General features: G+C 34.6%; 1 protein-coding gene and 1 long non-coding RNA gene across 6 annotated transcripts; both read left to right on the top strand.

Moving 5' to 3' along the window:
• The first annotated feature begins 5,672 nt into the window (after positions 1-5,672).
• LOC122137914 lies at positions 5,673-6,661 on the top strand. The gene is made up of 3 exons (XR_006155132.1): positions 5,673-5,766; positions 6,450-6,515; positions 6,599-6,661. It is a non-coding gene; the product is annotated as an uncharacterized LOC122137914 (long non-coding RNA).
• A 55-nt stretch (positions 6,662-6,716) lies between these two features.
• On the top strand, positions 6,717-23,021 carry LOC109056328. 5 transcript variants are annotated; one of them, XM_042726956.1, is made up of 25 exons: positions 6,717-6,810; positions 7,533-7,577; positions 7,664-7,745; positions 7,818-7,862; positions 8,447-8,503; positions 8,776-8,844; positions 9,870-9,932; positions 10,015-10,083; positions 10,196-10,243; positions 11,170-11,229; positions 11,306-11,365; positions 11,440-11,496; positions 11,581-11,628; positions 11,726-11,821; positions 11,901-11,951; positions 12,677-12,727; positions 12,964-13,017; positions 13,097-13,195; positions 13,275-13,328; positions 13,406-13,492; positions 14,093-14,179; positions 14,318-14,357; positions 14,443-14,497; positions 15,453-15,786; positions 21,058-23,021. In XM_042726956.1, the coding sequence occupies exons 3-25, from the start codon at positions 7,665-7,667 to the stop codon at positions 21,469-21,471; spliced, it is 2,079 nt and encodes a 692-aa protein (XP_042582890.1). In that variant the 5' UTR covers positions 6,717-6,810; positions 7,533-7,577; position 7,664; the 3' UTR covers positions 21,472-23,021. The 5 variants fall into 5 exon arrangements, with proteins under 5 accessions (XP_042582890.1, XP_042582891.1, XP_042582889.1 ...); XM_042726957.1 differs by having other exon boundaries at positions 7,815-7,862; positions 10,018-10,083; XM_042726955.1 differs by having other exon boundaries at positions 7,815-7,862.
• Positions 23,022-24,444: the final 1,423 nt, after the last annotated feature.

The following is a 24,444-nucleotide window of genomic DNA, read 5'->3' as shown; positions in this document are numbered from 1 at the left end:
TTGATTCTCCTGATTCTCAGGTCCAGTGACTGGTCGAGATGCTAATAACACAATCAGAGAAAACAATGTGTTGCAGGCGTAAAGAGTTTAACCAAAAGCTTAGCGGCATTCATCAGGCGCCCTGTGAGTTTCCAGACGATCCTTTCCCAGCTCCAGACTGGTTTTTGTTCCCTCCAGCTGATTTTTTACAGTGACAACACGCGAATGGTTTTTCAAACCACATCTACATCAGGCGTTTGGGGGAAGACACAGACATTTTCCAGCCTTTTAAGAAAGCAGACCCTGGTGTGGCACACAGCAGCTCAGCCAATCAGAACACAGAATCCTGCTCTTCGTCCAATCAGGGGGATCCTCTCCTGGAATTCATCCTATCCAGACAGAAGAAGTCCCAAGACCCTCCTCCAGCTTCACCATCCGATCCTGCCAATGTTTTCCAAGAAACGTCCACTAAAACGAACGGTTTCTTTGAGACTCCTTCGCTATTCACCTCTCCGTTCGTTTCTAGTAGAAGCCCAGCATCTGATGATATTTTCAAGACGTCCTCGTCCCCCGCGGAACCAAAAGTCTCCGACATCGAGGCGTTTGATCCGCTGTTTGACCCTCAGAATGAAGTTCAGTCCAAACACAAGGCGTATGATCTACTGTTCACCAGACAAGATGCCAAAACGAGACATTGGCATTTCCCATGATGCTTTGCAAAATGGAATCGTTCAGAGACAACACCGTCCACAAACATCTCAAATGGAGACCTGGTAAGAACGTCTTTAATTAAGACCAAATTAGAACATCTTTCTAATGAGGACCAACCAATATTATTTATTTATCTGTCTGTCTGTCTGTCTGTCTGTCTGTCCTTCTATCTATCTATCTATCTATCTATGTCTATCTATCTATCTATCTATCTATCTATCGATCTATCTATCTATCCATGGTTTATTGTACTTTGGGTTAAACAAATGAAATGTTGCCTTAGCTTCCAGTTTCATTACTACAATACACAAATTCTATATATATATATATATATATATATATAATTTTATTTATTATAATAATGGAGAACCTTACAAAAGGAGTTTTTAATTTTATTATTTTGTTTTTTATTTAATATATAATTAAATAAATAAGTATTTAAATAAATAAATAATTATTTAATAATCAAGTGCCTGTTTGTTTGTTTGTTTGTTTATTTATTTATTTAAATGTACATAATATAGATATTAACTATACATGTAAATTTTTGTCCAATGAAATGCATTTCTAGAAATGTGTGTAGCCCAGACTTCCTGTTTTAACAGGAATAGTCACCACAGAAGGACAATTTGTGCTCAACAGATCTTTCTTGGGGTCTTGTGAGACCCTTTTATTTCTCCACCTAAACAAACTGTGAAATCTTGTCCTCTTGTAGATGTTCAGGAGGCTCCCGCCCAAAGCTGCCCCTCGCAGTAAAGCCCCGAAGAGCCTCCACCAGCCTCCTGCTCTCTCTCAGGTACTGTAGCTCTCCTTCAGTTTCCCTTTCCATCTTTGTTTTCTGACTAGTCATCCGTGAGAGAGATGAACTCTATCGGATGTTATTTGAGGATAATAGTCACTTTGTTGCTGTCCACCCCTGCCACTCGGTTCTCCTGCTGGAGTTTCAGATCAGCTCCAGACTCCATTCATGTCTTTCAGGTTTTTCTTGCTTCTCTGCCTTTGTTCGTGTATTCTTTGTTTTATATTACTACAATGTCCTTACTTTGTAACACACAACAAAGCCAGCAAAAATGTACATTGAGCTGGAATTGTACAACACGTCTGATACAATACAATATAATGTATAGTTTACATCACACACAAACGCACACAAAAAAAATGTAAGAGTTTTATTTTTTACATTAGTCTAGTTTGAATTTTTAGTATGTGATGTTGCTACTCAGCTTTGTAACTAAACGTTAAAGAGAGAGAATAACAGGGGACATGGAGGGCATAGTAAAAATTAGTATTCATAAAATCATACTTTAATATAAATGAACATGGTTGGGTTATATTGGTATGCATGGGCATTTGATTTTGATAATATTATTTGTATATTAACCATTTCTGGTCTTATTGTGCACAATCTATCATTGCACTTATTCCAGACAGGAGAAACAATGCTTGTTTTTCATGAATGTTTTTCACATCATTGTCAAAACTCATATGCTGTGTGTGTTTAGTTAATTTGGTCACAACGTGTAATAACAACAAATGGTCAGAAAATGCTTGCTGTGTCAAAAATTTCTCTTAACATGAACATACTCACTTTTCACAATCCCTTGATACACTCCCGATGCCTGTTATTTTACATCTCTGAAAATACTGGGTTGTCTATGAGATACTACAGTAAATGCTAATTGCGTGGGACGCTTCATGTGGTCCCCATCTTGTGTGTTGATATCTGAGTCCTTTCTCAGTATCCAGATCATCGTGTAGGAAATGTCTGTGAAACGTTTGCGCTCAGCGATGTGTGTTGTTTGTGATTCATGATTATGCCGGCTGAGATAAGAGAGCGATCTGCAGGTGTTTTTGAGGATACTTCCTGGGTCTCATCGATCAAAAAGTGTGTTTTCCAGTCGCTCCTGGTAGTTTCTCTGGCTGGTTCTTCTTCAGCTGCGTGGCTTGGCATTTATCGTTTATTTAAAGCATATGGTTTGAAATATATATGTGGAATATAATTATCCCATATATATTATATTTATACATGGTTGGCATAATATTCTGTAAAGGAAGAGACATTTCTAAAAAAAAAACAAAAAAGAAAGAAAAAAGTAAAAAACAACATGGCTCCAGTGCATGTTGAACAATTTCCTCCAGGAACATTTTTTAATTTGACTTTCATATAACAAGGAAATAAAAATACACAAATAAACTAAAGACGAAGTTTTACCTGTAAGTGGTAAGAAACACCCTCATAAGGTGGATTGCATATTTCGTTCGAAATGGTAAAACAATGTTACGCCCTACATATTTCAAACATGTGCTATTACAGATAAAGCGTGTGTGTGTTGGAGGACCTGGTCCATATACAAACAACAAGTCAGAGAAAATCAAGGACTTCTTCATAGCGGAAACCGTCTGTCACTTCTGGCATGATGACTGAAACATAAGGGAAAAGCCCAGGGCCAGACAAGCGGTAGAAAGGTTGCAGTACAACGACACTCACCACTTAAAATACAACTGACATAGGTATCAGGCGGGGAAGCTTTGCAGGCTCCGACGTGAGAGAACTCCTGATGAGACACTAGAATTAAGTCATCAGACAGGGCAAAGAAAACTCTACTCAAAATCGCACAACATTGTGAGAGTTGTCAACTCAAATAAAGCCTGAAGTCATAATTTAATAGGAATAGTATATTAACAGTTATTCACAGGCAAAAAACCAAAATTGTTTGCTAATACAAACACAGTGAGGTAACGCTTGCTCAAAGTCTCAAGCAATTACAGATTGGAATTCAATTTTTAATAAACCCCTCGTTATTTAAATGGTTTTTATTTTAGGAAATAAATAATATTTTAGAGTAAATATTACAATATTTTTGAATTATTTTGTTCTTATATTGTATGTTTTCTGTTTTAATTTTAATTGTAAGAGTTTTTTTTTTTTTTTGCAATTGTATTAATGTATATAGTTGCAGTTTCTAAATTATTTTTTATAGTTATTTGTATGAGTGTTTTCATTTTTGTTTATTGTTGTTTATTTAGGTTATGAACTGCATACAAATAAAATAATGAATAAATCAATCAATAAATAAATAAAATGGCAAACTAAACCTGACAAATGAAAAACAAGAAAGCACTGCATCACAAAAAAATGCTGAATCAATGAGTAATAATAAAAAATAAATCTAACTAAAACAATAGTGAATACTAATAAATAGTTGACTAATTATAAAATGGATCTTAATAGTTTTAAATAACTTAGAATTTGAATTTTGCCAACTGCTGGCAAAGATGCGCGCAATTAAAATTGAAAATATAAAAATCAAATTGAATGACAAAAATGAGCATAAAAACTATAATAGTATCTCAAATAATTTCTAAACAAAACGATTTAGTTTCACCACAACTTTCCCGCATGTGGAGACCCAATCCTCTAAGGGAGGTACGTGCACCTGCACAAAACACTAAATAAAGTACATAAATAATAAATGTGTGTTATAAATAGCACACTTGAATCTTACGTTAAATACATAATAAATGATTAATACATTATGATGTAAGCAGGCCCCAAATAATTACAATAACATTTGGTGTGTCAAATGTAAAATGTTTAAACGAAAATGCTAAATTTCATCCTAACTTGTTTTCTTTTTATCACTCCCATTTATTGTGCTGAATGTATCGTTTCACATTTAGTTTGTCCTCTGCACAACATCGCTAATGAGAAGGGTGTCAAACCATTTTACATTAAGTCTGTTGTGTCACCTGCTGGGCGCGCGGCTTTTCCCTCTGTATTTGACAGGAAGTGCATGTACAATCTCCAGTATAGAGCCTACAATAAGCGTCAACTGTTGCTGAGAGACAGAGCAGAGCAAGATACATAGAAAAACTGAGCCGTATTTTCCGTACAGTATCTGGTGACTTTACAAACGACCCAACGGAACGGCCAGAGGTGTCGTTTTGCGTGACGATCGACATTCTTCTTCAGTCATACCTTCACTTACTACACAGCTGAGTTTTACTCATTTTCAAAAAACAGCTAAAGACTCATCTTTTTCGCCTGCACTTAACCAACTAAAATACTAGTACTTACCTTTTCTTTTTCTTGTCTATCATATTCAAAAAAAAAAAAAAAAAACCCTGGCTACGTGTTCTGTACTAGACTAACTGAGACTTGTCATAGCACTTGTATACCGTTGTTGTTCTCGTTGATCTGATTTTTCTATTGTTCTCATTTGTAAGTTTGGATAAAAGCTTCTGCAAAAAGACTAAATGTAAATAAAAATATATATTAAATAAAAGAAAATAATCTTTGCAGACAGTAATTAAGTGAAAGTGAAAAGTGACGTGACATTCAGCCAAGTATGGTGACCCATACTCAGAATTCGTGCTCTGCATTTCGAAGTGCACACAACACACGCAGTGAACACACACACACACCGTGAACACACACCCGGAGCAGTGGGCAGCCATTTTATGCTGCCGCACCCGGGGAGCAGTTGGGGGTTCCGATGCCTTGCTCAAGGGCACCTAAGTCATGGTATTGAAGGTGGAGAGAGAACTGTACATGCACTCCCCCCACCCACAAATCCTGCCAGCCCAAGACTCGAACTCACAACCCTTCGATTGGGGAGTCCGACTCTCTAACATTAGGCCACGACTTCCCATTCACCTACTGTCATTAACATTGTGGTCAACATATTTGTATTTAATGTAGTCTAGAATGCATTTGCTTTTACCTTTTTGTAGATGTTTTGATGTATTTCTAAGGGAGCCGTGTTAAAGCACAGAAAACGTTAGCAAACACACTGCAATGTCCTGAACACATGAGCAAGCATCACTCGCGTTATTAAAATCTCTTTCATAATCCTGCTCATTCTGGCAGATTGCAGACGCGCCTGATGGAGGCAGACGCGATGGGACGGGGAAGAAAGAAAACGGGAAGCCAGGTACGGCGTGAATCAGTGAAACTCTCTGCGTGAACTCTGCGGTTTTGTTGCTTCTTCTTCACCTGTGTTTGTGTCTCTGTTGATCTTTCAGACTCTGGGAAGGAAACTGAAACACTCGCTGCTGATCAGGAGGAGCTCAAAGGTAAAAAAGACAGGACAAGTGTGTCATTTATCCCACACATCTGTCTAAAAATTAAACATGGGACTGGGAGTTTTCCATCAGGACATTACCTGTTTAAGAACAATTCCTTTAACACTAAAACACCAGCGCAGGGTACAGAAACATACATATTGCCTCAGAATAAAAAATATTAAAAAAGTATTTGTACCTTTTAAAAGCTCACAGTTTATATCTCACAATTAATAACTCACAATCGTAAGATATAAGCTTATAGAAGCTTGCCTCTGCCCCAAGAAATGCAAAAAAGCAAGAAAGAAAGAAAGAAAAAGAAGGCAAGAAAATGGCAGCATTAAATCTCACAAATGATATATTTTCCTCACATTGCTGATATTTTTTTCTCATAATTGCAAGTGAAAAGTCTGATTTGTGAGAAATAAACTCAGATATGCAATAAAATTAATTCAGAATTGCAAGTTTAAAAAAGTCTGAGTCACGAGAAATGAACTTAGAATTTTTTGAGAAATAAACTGTGAGAGAAAGTTCTGAGACTGTTGAGATATTAACTTCAGACAAAAGTCTGAACTGAACGATACAAAGTTTGCAATTACCTTTTTTTATACTTTATACTGTGTCGGAGACAAGCTTCCATAACAATGTAATGTGTAATGAAATAACACAGAAAAACTCAATATCTGTGATTTCAGGATAAAATTGGAGATGAATTGAAGAGCTCAGAGATGAACGCAAACTCACAGAATCGAGGCTCAAAGGTGAATATCATCCTCAGATAATAAAAGAGGATCAGCGTCAGGTGTTTGTTTCTTTCTCTAATGATTTCTGTATCGTGTTAAAGCTCTTTGATGGCACAGATGAGTTTTTCGCTCCAGAAGAAGAAGAAGAACAGAATGAAGCTGCCCTAGTGTTGTAAACCCCGTATGAAGCTCTTTATATTCCTGAATCCTGATTGTTTCAGTGATTTCAGATTCATGTGTTTCATATTTGTTTTTTCTCTCTCAACAGAAGAAGTCAAAACCCAAGTTTATTACACACCGCAGAGGCTCTAAGGTAAAACGTTACCTTTACAGCCACAAAAAGTTTGTATCTTCATTGTATTTCAAAAAAATAAAAATAATAATAATAATATATTATTAAGAAAAACCTTAAAAACACAATAAAATAATATAGTAGTTTTGTTTTTAGTTAATAGTTATAATATATATTTTTTTTTTTACTTTTCAAATAATAAAATCATTTCAATACTTTTAAAAAATTAATTATGTGCAATAAATGTTTGATTTTTAAATCATTTATAAATGGTTTTAATAAAGAAATAAGTGTATTATATAAAAGTTAAATAATTTATAAATATATATTGTAGAAATTTGTATCGAATAAATATCAATATAATTTAATTTAATTTAATTTTAGATTTGATCCTGTGAAGACCTATCTTATTTTATTATTTAACTTTAGTTTCATATAGTCCAAATTATATTTTGATGTTTCCCAGAACTGTTTGTTTAACCCTAAGACAAAAGGCAGCTCATTTTCCAATTTTGGAGCATAATTTTTAAATCATTATAATAAGAAGCACTTTATATTTTCATTGAACACTTTTAGTGATGCGTCCAGATAAATGATCGTTAATACTACACACAGGAGACTTGTTCTCGTTGAATTGTATTACACTATATGGCTGATGAGATAATGATTTTATAATGTGTGTCACATTATGTTGTTAACGTATTACAGCTTAATTGATGATTGATGTTCATTCACATCTTCAGGTGAAATCTGCTGAAGCTTCAGCTAAAGTCACTCCAGACTATAAGGTTTGTTTAGGGCGACTGTACTTCAGTAATCAGTTTATTGATGTTAGAGATGAGCAACAATTGAACTCGTTTAATTCTCATATTAGGATGATTTACCGTCCTCATCGAAACACGCGGATCTCGTGGCTTTGGGAGAGAAGAAAGCAAGAAGATGTGGACTGCAAACCGGTACAAACACACAATAGTTCTCTTTGTGGTTGACATGGGTTTTGTATTTTGATTGATTTATTTTTACAGAAGCAGCTGCAGAAATTCAAGCCTCCCGTGCCACGGCGACCATCAAAGGTGATTTATTCTGTGTATGCATTTTTATGAGAAATATAATGTGTGCTCTAGACTGAAAGCCTGGACCTATTCTTAAAACATCCAGGAATTAAATTACACAGAATAATTCAATTAAGTTTTAATCTGCATAACTCTTATTTTCATCTTTGCTCTGGCATTATCTATTGTGTTTTTTTATTTATTTATTTAGTTTTTATTTTTTTTACTAAAATTAAAATCAAAAAAAAAAAAAAAAATGTTGTTAATTTAAATCAAATAAATTTTAACTGTTTATAAATGTTCAAAAATAATGAAACTATAAAAGAAAACATATCAAAATGATTTTATTTCAGCCAGTTGCAAAGGCAAAATTTCTTCTTTACTTTCACTGGAAGTACTGAAATAACTAATACTAAAGTAAAAACGAATAACTACATAAATGTGTGTTTTTATTTTTATTTATATTTTTTTTTTTTTTTAATGAATTAAAATGACAAAAACATGCAACAAAATTTCTAATACTTTAAAATTAAAATGAAGACAAGATAAAAAAAAATGAATAAAAACTATAATAGCAGTATGTCATTTTCTGCTGATTTCTTCAGGATATGTCTGCAGTTGCTCTAAAATCGATGAGTGGTCCTCCTCTGATGGCGGCAAAGGTATTTTCACTGGCCTTTTGCAGATATTTTTTGCCACGCATAGTGAAGACAAACCAGAAAAGATAGAAACATGAAGGACAGAAAGAACATAAAATAAAGCGACTAGATTTTTTTCAAGCTTATTTGAATTTGAGTCTTAAAATGTGTCATTATTTGAAACTGTGTGTGTGTGTGTGTGTGTGTGTGTGTGTGTGTGTGTGTGTGTGTGTGTGTGTGTGTGTGTGTGTGTGTGTGTGTGTGGTGTGTGTTGTGTGTGTGTGTGTTATTTGCAGTCCTTCTCCAAAGATCCCTTTTTGGAAGGAGATGTGGATGTTGGCGCTTCAGTCCAAGTCAGTCATCAGGTGAAGCAGTTTTTTGGTTTTGTTTGTTTCTCTGACTGACAGAGATCTCTCTCTCTCACACACACACACACACACACACACACACACACACACACACACACACACACACACACTCACTTCTGCATTCAGAGAGTGTGTCTGATAAGAGTAATCTGCTCATGTGATCTCAGCCTGACAGCCAGGAGTCAAAGCATTCCTTCCAAACCCATCAAAGAAACACGCTGGGAGCTTTCACATTATAGAAAGTCTGTAATTCAGTGCAATTCAATTCAGTTGTGTCTACAGCAGATGAATCTGGAATCAAAATAATATAGAATAAAAAAAATGCAATTAAATTAAATCTACAAGAGATGAATCTGTTGTATAGAAATGAAAACCAATGAAATCATGTAACTCTTTCTTATTGTACATCTTTTCCCAAAGCAGCATAGAGTAGTAAAGTCCATGTTTCTAAAGTTTTATCAAACTCATGAAGTTTAATTTAGTGAACACACTAATTTTAGTGAATAAACAAACACACACACACACACACACACACACACACACACACACACACACACACACACACACACACACACACTTAATCATTTAGCAGACACTTATTTTTTTAAAGAAAACAAGCAGTTAGAAAATGAATAGAGAGTGCTTGACTTAGAGGGTCAAGGCAACAAATAGATAAAATAGAATTAGAATAGAGAGTCAAAAAATAGAGGGTCAAATATATATATATACAAACAAGCAACAAAAAGAATACTTTATAATAACAATTCAGCAGAAATGCATAGAAAGAGATATTGTGGATTGGTATTGTCATTGTCAGTGCAGGTCTGTGTCCAGCAGATGGCCTCAATGTGTGACGATTCAGCAGCTTCAAAACACTGCATCAGTGAATCAAAGTAGTTTCTGAACTGAATTGAATCACTCTCATGATAGATGACTTTACTGTACCTACAGTATGTAGAATAAAAAAGCTTTTTCCACAACGCTGATGTCTTCAAAGTAACACCTATCATCTTCTGCTGTAGATGCCAGACATCGACACACATCTGGATGATGAAGAGAGAAACACAGAGGAGACTGACGGACAGGTAGAGATCTTTCTGTGTTGTTTTCCATTTTTACATTAATGCATTATTTTACTCACTGTTGGTATTATTGTAATATTTTTAGCAGAAACCGAAAAAGAAAGTGCGAGTTAAGTTTGTTCCTCACAGAGGGTTTGTTATCGGTTTATCCAGGGTGAGTCCTGATGCTTTCTTTCTCTCTGTTCAAACACTTTGTGTGTTAGTATTATGAATTGTGCATATGATTGTTTTTTTGTTTTTTCTTGTTGTTGTATATTTGCTAATAGGTTGACAAAGCTAATCATGAAACAAAGGAGGAAACACGACATCTTAAGGTAGAATGATTTTCAAAACATAATATAATTGTTTACTATTTACTGGATACTTTTTTTTTTTTTTAAGTGTAAAATGTGGCACTGTTATTTACGGAAGAGGATTAGGGTCAAGCAATATAATAATAATAATAATAAAAAAAAAAAAAAACATCTTGAGATTAAAGTCGTTAAATTTTGAGAATAAGTTTATTCTCAACATTTTATTTCGACTTTTTTTCCTCAAAATGTTAGATTTTTTTTTTTTTCTCGAAACATAACGACTTTATTCTTGAAATTTTGAAAGTTTTTTCTCGAAATTCAATGACTTTAATTTTGAGAATTATATATATATATATATATATATATATATATATATATATATATATATATATATATATATATATATATTTTTTTTTTATTATTATTGTTTGACCCTAATCCTCTTCATAGTTATTTTGCAATAATTGAAATATTTTTATTTTATTAATAGTTTAAATTAAATTTTATTTATTTTATTTATATTTAGAAAAATATATATATATTTGTTTTATTTATTTGTTTATTTATTTTAATAGTTAAAAATACTGTATATTGTCAAACTATGAATGCAATCTTTAAAAACAAACAAAAATATCATTACATTTCGGCAAAGAAGTGCAAAGATTCTGAACTGTGCATTCAAGGATGTTGTAGATACATGTTTGTTTTTACTATTATTTTTATGTAATTTAAATTTATTTAATTTAATTTTTTTATTTTATTTTTTTATGCATGTTTTAAGTGAAGAAGATGTCCAGCATCATTGACGAACCAGATCTCTTTGAGTTTTTAGGGATTCAGGGATTCTGTTTCGTGTTTATTTAGGCAGACGTTGCTGTTCGTCACATATTAGTATAGTGTGCAGCAGTGTGTATTTACAGTAGATCTGCATCGCGTCTGTGTTTCAGGAGAGTGATGACTCTGAGCTGAAGGGAGCTTGTGGATTCACTCCTCATCCAGATCTGAAGGTTCGTCCGAGTCGTGTGGATATACATCGAATCCTCTGCTTTGTGTCTGTATGTTTAAAATTAACTGTGCTTTTAGGATGAGGACGGGTTTGATGATCTGAAGGGAACGTTTGGTTACAAAGCTCACGAGCTGAAGGTAGAGAAGACATCTACGTGAGAGTTTGATTTCTGTGTCTGTTCACTGAGATCCTCTAATATATCTGTTTTCAGGAAGAAACAACACTGAAAACTGGAGCAGGACGGAGTCATTCACCCAACGACGTTCAGGTTCAGCCTCGTTATTCTCACACAATCTCATATTCTGCACACTTCTGGTGAGATTATTGCTTATATGACTTGTGTCTCTTCTAGAGTTCATATTCGAATGGCTTTATGAGTCCTCCTTCATGGGATTCAAAGGTAAGAAACAGCACTAATCATTAAACATGCCACAAAAACAAGATTCAGAAAGCCATCAATTCTGCTCATTCTAAGGGTGTTTATGTATTTTTTTCAGGCGTCTGATCTGGAGACGGATCTCCATAAAGCCTCGGATCTCTTCACAGCGTCAGACGGCTATGAGAAACATCCGGAGATGCCAGACTGTCGACCGGTGAGCTTTCAGAAAGCTTTTATGATCGCTGTGATGATTTTAATTGCATTTTAATTTTGTTTCTTCACTGTTTGTGCAGAAGAAATCACTGAAGTTTAAAGTCCCTCGCATTCATCGCAGACATTCAAAGGTAAACCGTCAAACTCAGAGCCGGGAGAAAGACATTCTTTTAGTTATTCTTCCATGTCTTTTTTAAATTTTAAAGTTTTTGTATTTTTTTGTCATTTTATTAGTTTTTGTTTTTATTTTATAGTTTATACTAATATTTCGAATTCATTTTTATTTTATATCTTCAATTTTCAGTTTAATTTTAGTTCACGTTTTAGTGATTTTTTTGTGTTTTTGTCATTTTCAGTTTTTTTTTAATAGATAGTTTAATATATTTTGAAATAATTTTTATATCCTCCATTTTCATTTTCATTTCAGTTAATGTTAGTAATGTTGATGTATTTTATTAGTTGTTTTAATATAAAATTAAATATTAATTATATATATTATATATATATATATATATATATATATATATATATATATATATATATATATATATATATATATATATATATATATATATATAATATGATATTATAAATCTATATCTTTTTTTATTCGTTTAAATTTCAGTTTAAATTATTTTAGTTCTTTAAGTTAAATTAAATGAAAATGATACATATTTCCTTGCTGAAATTTTATTTTATTTTATTTTATTTTATTTAACATTTATTTTATTTCAAGTAATTATTATTATTATTATTATTAAGATTTTAGTTGTAGTCCACCATAAACCATTTCTTACATAAAAGGGCAACTGAAGGAAGCACAAAGTTGACAGAAATCACTGTTTGTGTTTTCTAGAGTACTGAAGACCCTGAGATCAAGCAGATCAAAGACCGTGACATCTCAGAGGTGAACAAAGCTGTCATTAACTTCATTTTTCAAATATATCTCATTTTAAAGGAATGTTCTGGGTTTAGTGCAGATTGTATGTACATCTATCTCATGTTTTATTAGTGTGATACTGTATGAGGTTTTTCTTTCTTTCTAAATGAGTGACAAGTCAGAATTATTTTCTGCAGCCGATTTCTTTTGATTGTAGTCCATTTCCGATTATTTTCCCAACTAAATTTCTAAAAATGTTGCAGATGAAGAAGCCTCCTCTTCTTAAAGTGCCACCGCTGTCCCATCGAGACTCAAAGGTGAGCCATCGAGACTCTTTCTTCAGAACTCACCGTTTAAACGTCAGGATTTTGATGATATTGTTACTGATGTCTCCAGAGCTTTGAAGATGACGAGTTCCCTCAGAAGGGAGCAGAACTGTTCAAGGCAGGAGACGTGGAGCTGGCGGAGGACGCAGGCTGGGAGGAATACACACCGGTAACTTTATCATTTCATTTTCATGCTTTTGCTGTTGTTCACACAAACACGAATAACGCTGAAGGTTCCTCTGGTGCAGGATGATAAACCACAGAAACCAAAAGAGACTGACACACATCGCAGAGGGTCAAAGGTAAGTGTGTGTTCATCTTAATCGACAATCAAATCATCCACAATGTCATCATCTCATATAAATATGCCTTTTTTTAGACTAAAGACATGGAGGAGTTTCCTGAAGAGTTTCTGGATCCTCCAGGCGCCACGTCTGGAGACTTTGGCCTGTCTGAAGCTGCTAAGGTACATACAGTACATTACCATTCACATATTTGAAAGAAGTGTCCTCTGTTCACCAAGGCTGCATTTATTTGACCAAAAAAAGAGAGAAAAATAAGAAATAATATTTCAATTTAAAATAACTGTTTTGAATGTGAATATCTGTTAAACTGTAATTTATTTCTGTGATGCGCAGCTGTATTTTCAGCATCATTACTCCAGTCTTCAGTGTCACATGATCTTCAGAAATCATTCTAATATGATGATTTGCTGCTCAAGAAACATTTCTGATTATTATCAATGTTATTATCATGCAGCCCAATATTTTTGTGGAAAGCATGATATATTTTATTTTTCAGGATTCACAGCTGCATAGAAAGTTGGAAAGAACAGCATTTATTTGAAATAGAAATCTTTTGGAACTTTATACATTTATTTACTGTCACTTTTGATCAGTTTAATGCATCATTGCTGAATAAAATTCTATATTTCTAGACATATTTGATTACATGTATGTAACATTTATGAAATTTGATCTAGATATTTGGGCAAGATATTCTGGATATGATTATTGTTAATAAAATGTATTAAATTGCTAGTCTTTTCTCTTCTTTTCTCTCTGTGGCTGAGTGGATGTCGGCTCAGATGGACATGAGACGCCTGAGAGTGCAGGAGGAAGAGCAGCAGCAGGAGGAAGAGGATGATGAAGGGGTCAGTCAGACCAAACATAATCATCCTTTCTCATCATGTTTACTTGATTCTATTCATTATGTCTGTAGATTCTGTTTATGCTGCAGTATGTATTTGTGATGCTGAGTCTGTTGTCATAAATGTGTGTTTTACTGGCAGGACACTGACAGTCTGATGGAGTGGTGGAATACAGTCGTGTGTGAGTTCATTAAATCATCCACTAATTCACCACACACACAAACATCAGATCTGACTCGCTTAACATTCAATCTTTGTGTTTTCAGCTTGGGATGAAATACCTCCTAATGCGACGATAAGCTCTAAAGAAGAAGAGACCATGTAAGACTTCATCAGTGACCATGCAGAAAAAAATATTGTCCTTTCACTGTATTTTTGTCTTGTTTTCCGTTTTATCAATGATTGATGGATTGATTGATTGATTGAATGGTGGAAAGTGTCCCTACACTGTTAAAAACAAACAAGCAGACAAACAAAAAAAAGTATTAGTATTTTGGTGTGTTTTTTTTTTTTTTTAATTTAAATATCTAAACATTTTTGCGTCAAGATACATTTACTGAAGGAAAAAGAAAACACTTCAAATATTAAGTTTTGTTTTCTGGGAAAAAAGAATAATAATAATATATATATATATATATTCATTGAATTTTTACTTTACAAAGAAAAATGTATTTAATTTGAAGGCAAAACAAGGTTTTTTTTATTTTGTTTTAAGTAAAAAGTTTATTTAGAATTATTTTTCCTTTAGAAAACAGTCAGTTTACTTCTCAAGTAAATGTATATTGATTTAAAAATGTAAAATGTACAAAATACATTAAAAGATAAGAAGTATTGTTTTCTGAGAAATTGATTTTATGTTCATAATGAGAACAAATATCTACCAGCTGAGTACAAAAATAAAATAAATCTCTTTTTTTCTGATTTTTTTTATTTTTATTTTTCATGAATAATTCAATTTTTTTTTCTTCTCTTTGTACAAGAGCAGCCAATTTTGCCCACAGGTGTTGACCAGAATAAAGTGAGTTTATGCTTAAAAAAATGCTACAGAATCTTGATTTTGTTTAGATTTGTACTGTAAAAAAAGACAAAAACACAAAGTAAGATAATCAGTTAAGATAATCAGATAATGCAGTGTAGAGACACTTTCCACCATAAAATCAATCCCTCCAGCATTGATAAACCATCTGATGATCTGGTCCTCCAGACTGGTCTTGACTCCATCACACAGAAGCCAAACACTCAGTCTTCATTAAGCCATTCTCTTGTCTCCTGTCAGATCGTTTAAAGCGGAAGCTGATAAGGTCCACCGCGCTCTCCGCGTGTATCTGAAGCTCTTCATGGAGCGCGCCGAGCTGCTCTACCAGCACGTGCTGATCTTATATGGCATCGCCGACGACCTCATCAACTTCCACCACCGCGCTAAAATCGCAAACATCACGGGAGGAACGACCACCGCGGTGGGAGGAGCCGCGGCCATCGCAGGGCTGGCGCTGGTTCCCGTCACGTTCGGAGCGTCCATCATCATCTCGGCCATCGGACTGGGCGTCGCTACAGCGGGCGGCATCACGGCCGCTTCTGCCTCCATCTCAGACACCATCAACAACATGCACGTACGTATATCCAGCGCTGAAGTGCACATGCACCCAACTAATTAGTCAACCTGATGCTATTCTAAAGCCACTTTTATACTTCTTCAATCTTTTAGCAAGTGCTCAAATGTCATAAAATGATCCCATGCAACTTGTTCTGTATTCCAAGTGTTCCTAGGCATATGGTTGGGTTTGTTGAGAAACACATCTAAAATTTAATCTATTTGTAAGTGAAAATCTCCAGTCATTGCACGTGTGTATTTCTACGAGTTCGCGCCGACAAGCCTCCCTTACCAAAAAAACAAGTATACTTCAAGTTTATTTTAAGTAAGTATACTTAAGTTAAGTTCAAGTGTATTTTTAAGTATACTTTATGTAGTAAGTATACAAATATCAGTGTACTGTTAGTATATTTATAAGTGTACTATTTCAATACTCCTTGGGCTAAATTGGCCCACTTTCTAGTATATAAAGGTATACTGTACTGTAAGTATAACAGTAAACTTTGTTTTAGTAAACTTTGAGTACACAACTAGTTTACCTCTATGTTTGTAGTTTGTACTGCAACTATACTAAAAGTGAACTTATATGTATACTAATAGTTTACTAATTAAATAATTGTAGCATTTTTAGTACACTCTAAAGTATAGTCTCAGTAAACTACTAGTTTAGTAGATTTATACTCCAAGTATACTCATAAGTTTTCTTTAAGTGAACTTTACATCATACTTTTAGTATGTCCCTATTTAGGTATTAATTTGTATTTATTTTGTTATGAATATCTGAATATACAAAACATCAAAATAAAGAAAAGGGTATCAGCTTGTAAACAAAGACATTTTATTCTAGCTTTATGCATTCTTTTTTTATAAACACTTGAATGTGGGAAAGTTTCAAGAAAGAAAGAAAGAAAGAAAGACATTAAAAAAGACTATGAATTTGATTTATAATGATAATCAAAACATAGATAGAGTCGCTCAATACCCCAAAGCTTGACAGTCATTATTACCTCTTCATGGGTTGACATTTTATACCATAACGTTACACAGTTTTGATGCTGTTTTATGTCTGATCATGTTAGATTGCATGTGGAAGCATCTGTTGTTTTTTGTTTCTTTGTTTGTGTTTTGGATATTCTGTAAAGATATGTAATAGCGCCCACTACCATATAACAATGAAAACATGGATTCCCCGGGCACAAGTATACCTCAGAAATATTTAGACTTTTTATGAGTATAAGTCAAGTATACTTAAATGTCATTTTTAGTATATTTCTGAGAAGTACACAAAAAGTAGACTGAAAGTACACTTTCCTGTTTTTAGTTTAAAAGAAGTACACTGAATAAACTTCTTTTTCGTAAGGGCTAGGGAAAGCACACAAGAGAGTCATTTTGTAACATCAAGACAAATACAACTATGACTTGAAACACAATACTTTCTTTACTCAGGTGAATACCTCTGTTCTGAGACAGTATTATACAGCCTAGAAAGCCCACAAAGAGCGCTCTGCTTGTAAACAACTAAAAGCTGTCATTCACTTCAGTTCGTCACGATCTCACAACATTCCATTAATTCGTGACGCTGTTTATTAATCTCTAATTTACATTGTATCTACACGTTGTTATAATGAGAGGATTTGCAAGCTTGCAAAATTCAGCACTTGACAAAACTTGGCATTTTGAGTGGTGAGCAAATATTTGACACACTCCAGAACACAAATACACACTGGAGCGTTTGCCAAATATGTTTTGCCAATATCAGATGGGGCCCCCTGATTCTGTGGGGCCCTAAGTGGCCGCTTACCTCGCTTATTGGTTAAGTACGCACAACATTTTAAGGTAAAAAAATATGCCTTATCTGACATCTTACTTATGCTGACTTGGATCAGGGTTTATGTGGGTCTTAAAGGGATAGTTCACCCAAAAATCAAAATTATGTCATTAATGACTCACCCTCATGTCGTTCCAAACCCGTGAGACCTCCGTTCATCTTCGGAACACAGTATAAGATATTTTAGATTTAGTCCGAGAGCTTTCTGTTCCTCCATTGAGAATGTATGTACGGTATACTGTCCACTTCCAGAAAGGTAATAAAAACATCTTCAGAGTAGTCCATGTGACATCAGAGGGTCCGTTAGAATTTTTTGAAGCATCGAAAATACATTTTGGTCCAAAAATATCAAAAACTACGACTTTATTCAGCATTGACTTCTCTCCCGGGTTTGTTATGAGCGCGTTCACAACACTGCAGTTTAGTGATATCCGGTTCGCGAACGAATCACTCGATGTCAAGAACCGGTTGCATCGGTTTTCGGATCACCGGTAGCGATGGGAAGTTCTGTTCTTCTCCGTGAACCGGTTCTTTCGGACAGTTTGATTCAATAAACCGGTTGCCGAAAATGGTTCACCAGTTCTTTTGCGCGCGACGTAATGACTTCATTGGCGATGATTGCCCTTGATTCAAGCCTTCGGTTTACCCGCGCTCATAACATTAGCACAGAATCAGTTCAGAATCAATCACCAAAAAGAACCAGTTCGGTTCAGACGCGCTGTGTGTCAGTCTGCTTCACGCATGCGCAGTATCATCAGCTCCTCGGTTCTCGAACCAGATGCGTCCGACAGAAACGGTTCTTGACTCGAGAACGAGTCAATGTTTCGTTCGTTATCTGGCTCGGTTCAGTCAGTGTACTGTTTGAGTAAATGAATTACTCCGGGATATTGGTTTATTTGAACTCAGAGGGAGTGTCAGCCATGTTAAAAAAGTTAACAGCTTAAGTCATTTGTGGATTAATGCTTATTGTTGACGCGAACCGTTTCAAACGATTCAGTTCGATTTGGTGAACTGGTTCAAGAAGATCCGGTTAAATCGAGTGATTAGTTCGCGAACCGGATATCACTAAACTGCAGTGCTGTGAACGCGCTCGTAACAGACCCGGGAGAGAAGTCAATGCTGAATAAAGTCGTAGTTTTTGATATTTTTGGACCAAAATGTATTTCCGATGCTTCAAAAAATTCTAACGGACCCTCTGATGTCACATGGACTACTTTGAAGATGTTATTATTACCTTTCTGGACATGGACAGTATACCGTACATACATTCTCAATGGAGGGACTGAAAGCTCTCGGACTAAATCTAAAATATCTTATACTGTGTTCCGAAGATGAACGGAGGTCTCACGGGTTTGGAACGACATGAGGGTGAGTCATTAATGACATAATTTTGATTTTTGGGTGAACTATCCCTTTAAAGAGGTCATAGAAAGTCTTAATTTGCTCTTCCACAAATTAAGGCCTTAAAGGGACTTAATATGTGCAGAAAGTTTTGAATTCATAAAGTTATGACATTAAATGATGCACACACTGCACAAAAAATGAATAACTTCCTCAGCAATTTTGACGCTACCCAATAAAAATATCTAAACATCCTAAACATCCTTAAATCAAAATACATTACTTGAGATGAACATATGAAGTCTGTTTTCTGAGAAATGTAAAAATAATAATTAATAAATAAATAAATAAATAAATGAAAATAAGTGAGGTCATGCTGAAACCAAAAATAAATATCTATCAGAGAGGAATGAAAATGTGTTTCCCTTTGAATTAAGAGTGTTTTTATTTATTTTAAATTTGCCTTCAATTCAAACCTGCAGAAACCATGAATACCTGATATATTTATTTGTTTGTTTGTTTATTTATTTATTTAAATATATATTCAAAAACATTGCATTGCAAAACTGCAATAAACCCCATTTGACCCAAACAGTCAATGATTTGCTATATTATTATTATTGTTATTATTATTATTATTATTACTATTGTTTAATTGTACTTAAAATATGCAATATGCATTTTCGTAGTACAGAAATATATTTTACATATATATCCAATAAATACACTTTACTAGTTCATGCATTACCAGGGAATTGAACCCATGACCTTTGTGCCATGCATTACTGCTTGAACTAAATGTTGAGTGAATGTAAACGCTGTAAATATTATGTTATGTAAATTGTAATACTTTACATGGTTTCTATTTGTTAGCATTAGTTAACATAACTTACAATGAAAAATACTACTAGAGAAATTCATTTCTATAAGTTAATAGCTATAAGTTAATTCTAAGCTAATAAATTATTTAAATCAAACATTGTATATTTTTAAAGGGATACTCCATCCCAAAATGAAAATTTTGTCATTATTCACTTACCCCCATGTCGTTCCAAACCCGTAAAAGCTTTGTGCATCTTCACAGCACAGTTTAAGATATTTTGGATGAAAACAGGGAGGCTTGAGACTGTCCCATAGACTGCCAAATAAATAACAGTGTCAAGGTCCAGGAAAGTATGAAAAGCATCGTCAGAATACTCCATCTGTCATCAGTGATTCAACCGTAACATTATGAAGCAACGAGAATACTTTTTGTACACGAAGAAAACAAAAATAATGACTTTATTCAACAATTCCTCTCCTCTGTGTCTCTCCAAATCAGCGTAGCGCCATTTTGGCAAATCTGAGCAGTACGCAGGCGGCGTACGCTCTTCTGTGTCAACTGCGCTGCACTGATGCGCTGTTTTCTTTAAAACCAAAGCGTAAATACACGTAAAAAAAAAAAAACGTATCTTTGTAGTGCAGCTGATAAAGAAGAGTGTACGCCACCTGCGTACTGCTCATAATTGCCAAAATGGTGCTACGCTGATTTGGAGAGACCCAGAGGAGAGGAATTGTTGAATAAAGTCGTTATATTTGTTTTCTTTGCTTACAAAAAGTATTTTCGTCGCTTCATAACGTTACGGTTGAATCACTGATGACAGACGGAGTATTCTAACGATGCTTTTCATACTTCTCTGGACCTTGACACTGTTATTTATTTGGCAGTCTATGAGACAGTCTCAAGCCTCCCTGTTTTCATCCAAAATATCTTAAATTGTCTTCCGAAGACGAACAAAGTTTTTATGGGTTTGGAACAACATGGGGGTAAGTGATTAATGACAACATTTTCATTTTGCTGTGGAGTGACCCTTTAATATTATTTAATGGACCTGAGATAACATGAACATGTTTATATATATATATATATATATATATATATATATTTTTTTTTTTAATATCATTATCAAAGATTAAGCTGCAATGTGTATTGATCATTAACAGTTAATGCATTAAATAATATTAATTAATGGGAACTTACTGTAATGTGTTATAATAAAAATACACATTTTTTTATTTTAAATATACTTTAATTATTTTTCTGTTATTTGAAATGTTGAACTCTCTCTTGTTTGAATGCAGGACCGTAAGAAGATAGAACTCATCATCATGGACTACGAGGCCCAGCTGGTGGAAATGCAGCGCTGTTTGCGATTCATCATTGAAGGTCTTTGTCGATTGCGCTCTCATCCGCTGCTGCGACGGAACAACTACTACACCGGTGACTGGGAGGTACGACGGGCCCTACAGACCATTAGCTTAGTTAATGACCCGGTAGATCAGGCGGAAGAAATCATTAGCCTCACGCTGGCCAAGTTAGCCAGTCTGCAGAAAGGAATAGACAAGTACTTCACCAAAGACTCGAAAGAGGTGAAGAAGGGCTGTAAGAAGGAGGTGACAGCTGAAGTGAGGAGCCTGGCCAAACAGCTTCACGAAGGTTTAGCGGAGCTCAACTCCATCAGAGAACAACTGCTCGACGCAAGTGGAAACATCTAGTAAATGTCAAGATTTTGGTTCCAGCTGTCTGCACTTGCCATTGGCTGTCTCTGCAATGCTTTGCTGCTCATTTGCATAAAACGGAATGGTGATTCTCAGCAAGTTCCAACTCTCAATGAGATTAGATGAAGTCCAGATGCTGTGTTGATGCAAATGGCTGTCAGTGTGAATGCATCTTACAACTGAACCATAACTGGACTCAGCTATTGAATTAAGTTCTCATGTAATGAGATCTCCAATGATCTACATGATTTCTCCACATATGAGACTTGTAAAAATGTAAGCATGACGTTTTTCAATTTGAACCTCAGTTCCCATCGTGTTTTACCGTGTGGTTCCAATCATGATTGCTGTACGACCTGAGAACAGTCTTCTAAATTATCTTCTAAATTATAAATTAATCTGCCTATTTTTTTATGTATCATTGTTCGCAGACATTTGTAACTTGAATGTGTGTGGCTTCATTTTCTTCCAGTTATTTTATCTGTACAAAACAACTTGTGATGTTATTCATATTCATAAACACGCTGGTTTGTATCGCGAATACTTCTAGCCTACCCTACACTTTATTATTCTTGTAGGCAGTTTACCGATAGTGGCTAAAGAATCAGAAGTCTCGCACATTAAGATTCCAAATTCATTCACGTTGCAAAGTAAGGATATGACTCCACATTGTATTGTACAACTGTACCGCTGGGGTCACAGTTTGCGGTTAAACTCCAGTTTTTGTTCACAATCCTGTTCTGCATATGGTGAGAGTGAAGCCACAGACAAAATACTTTTATGTCCTTGGAGATTTTACGTTTTGGAAGAAGTGCTTTTTTTATGTAACACTTGTCATATGCTCTTGTTTTGCACATTTACAACCTTAAAACTGTTACACAAAAAGAAAGTTATTTCATGTTTTGACATGATATTGTGCAATACAGCAACTGATTGATGATTACATTCATGGAGATATTTTAATAAAATTGCTTCCTGGGTAAATAAAGAACATCTCGGATCAAACGCTATACATTTAACCCTATAAACCATGCAAATTTTCTAAGCAGTGAGGGACGAGGTCAAGTTCTCTTTGAAAATCACAATTCTGTTCAACACGCTGAGTGATCATGTGCTTTTTTCAAGCAGAAGAGTCGGTGGACTTGTGAAAGATGGGGCGGTTGGGTTTCTTCTCACCTCAGGCATTGAACGTGCTGTTTGTTTAGTTTCATGTTTTAGTACTTTTCTTACGCAAGAAGACAGCCTTTTTGTAGCGGAACGGCTGCGAATGGAATGGCTGCTTTTAAATGTTTTAGAACATTGAAGACCGCAGCATTCTGTGTTAGTATTTGTTTGTTTGTTTGCTTTTCTTTTGGAAAAGAATTGAAAGAGAAGACAGTCACAATCTGGGGTGTATTCCCGAAAGGAGGTTCAGCAAACTCTGAGTTAAAACTTGAACTCTGAGTTGACTTACCCTGAGATTGGAAACTCTTGAGTTTTCGGTTTTTAGAACAGCTGAACAGAGTTAGTTCAATCCACTCTGAGTAGGTTGACTCTGAGTTTAGCACGTGCACCACGACTATGGAAAGCCATGATTAATGGAGCTCCGAAATTACGATTCACCATGGCAACAGCTCCCGCCAAAACGATTTCCGCATACTTTTCTGTAACTTTAATTCTAAATCAATGTTATCAGAGGTGAAAACTGGCATCAATGTAATTTATTGAACTAATATTCATTTTCATGGGATCCCATGGACAAAAATAAATAAATAAAATAAAAAATTGTGGCAGCAGACAAAAAAACAATTGAAAAAATTCAATCAGGTAAAGCTTCAAGCCTGAAATGGGTGTAGGCTAACGTTACATGACTTTACAAATATTTGACATTCAATAAATATCATTCAGTGTATATATATTTTAATGTGCAGCAGCTTTCCCCACAGTCTAATGCTTTTTCACATAATTAAATGTTCTCTAATCCAACATGCTACATTTCTTAATTAGGCTAAAGAAAAACATTTGACTTCTATTCAGAAGCCAACAGCAAGAAGGCAGAGACTCGTAAAATGAGAGGAGAACTGCACCAGCATCACTTAGAGATGAAGAGGAGATGGCCACAATACCAATATTAAAATCCAACAGGGAAATAATAATAATTTGCTGCTTTTGTTTTTGTAAAACATAAAGATGACCAAATAAACTGTGAATAATTTGTGTTTATTTAACAGCTGTGGTGGTAGTTACAGCATAGATATCTTGCACTACCCTTCCACCTGGCATCCTTCCATTCCATAGCTTCATTTTGGGAAGGTGCGATGGTGTGAATATGTGTGTAATCAATGCATCCAACCACACTGGAAATCCTAAAGGAAATTCGAATTATTAGTTTACTAAGACGTCGCAACAAGATGTTATCAAATGAATAAATATTCATGTGGATATGGCAAAATAAATAAATTAAATCAAATTAAATTAAATCCTCTCCTGATGTAAATGTAAAGGCCGTTTCACATTTAGCGTGATGTGAAAACGCGAGGCGAATCACGGACGAATGTTGCTTTCACACTGAACACAAACAATTGATGGCCTTCTGCTAATTCACACCTGCACACTAGGTGGTGCCGACCAGCAATGCATTCTTACTCAGATGTTTCTCATATATGGATTTAACATTGTCCACTGCTCAATATACAGCATTAAATATTGGTGAATTTAAAGCTATCATAAAGAGATTGGTAATTGAGGCTTGTGATTGTTTTTGTTGAGAGGATATTCTGTTTAAATATTGTTTTAATGTGTATTTGTTGTATTTTAAAATGTGTCTTACTTTATGACTGCTACCTTGGCCTGGTCTCTCTTGTAAAAGAGATTTTAATCTCAATGAGACTTCCTGGTTAAATAAAGGTAAATAATAAATAAAAATAAAAATATAGCTAAATAAAGTTTGGTTCTATGCCAGAAATGCAAACTATCTGTAATGCTTACAAG

The sequence above is a fragment of the Cyprinus carpio genome, chromosome B7 (genome assembly GCF_018340385.1).
Source record: "Cyprinus carpio isolate SPL01 chromosome B7, ASM1834038v1, whole genome shotgun sequence".
Lineage (NCBI taxonomy): Eukaryota > Metazoa > Chordata > Actinopteri > Cypriniformes > Cyprinidae > Cyprinus > Cyprinus carpio.
Note: the sequence above shows the minus strand (reverse complement) of the source record. Positions and strands in the feature narration are given on the sequence as shown.

Bases quoted from the DNA above. Each gene is read 5' to 3' on its own strand.
- LOC109056328 (XM_042726955.1), top strand. From the start codon at position 7,665: ATGATTTACCGTCCTCATCGAAACACGCGGATCTCGTGGCTTTGGGAG. The intron at 13,018-13,096 runs GTGAGCCATCGA...TGATGTCTCCAG, and splicing joins TGTCCCATCGAGACTCAAAG to AGCTTTGAAGATGACGAGTT. The intron at 13,329-13,405 runs GTAAGTGTGTGT...GCCTTTTTTTAG, and splicing joins CACATCGCAGAGGGTCAAAG to ACTAAAGACATGGAGGAGTT.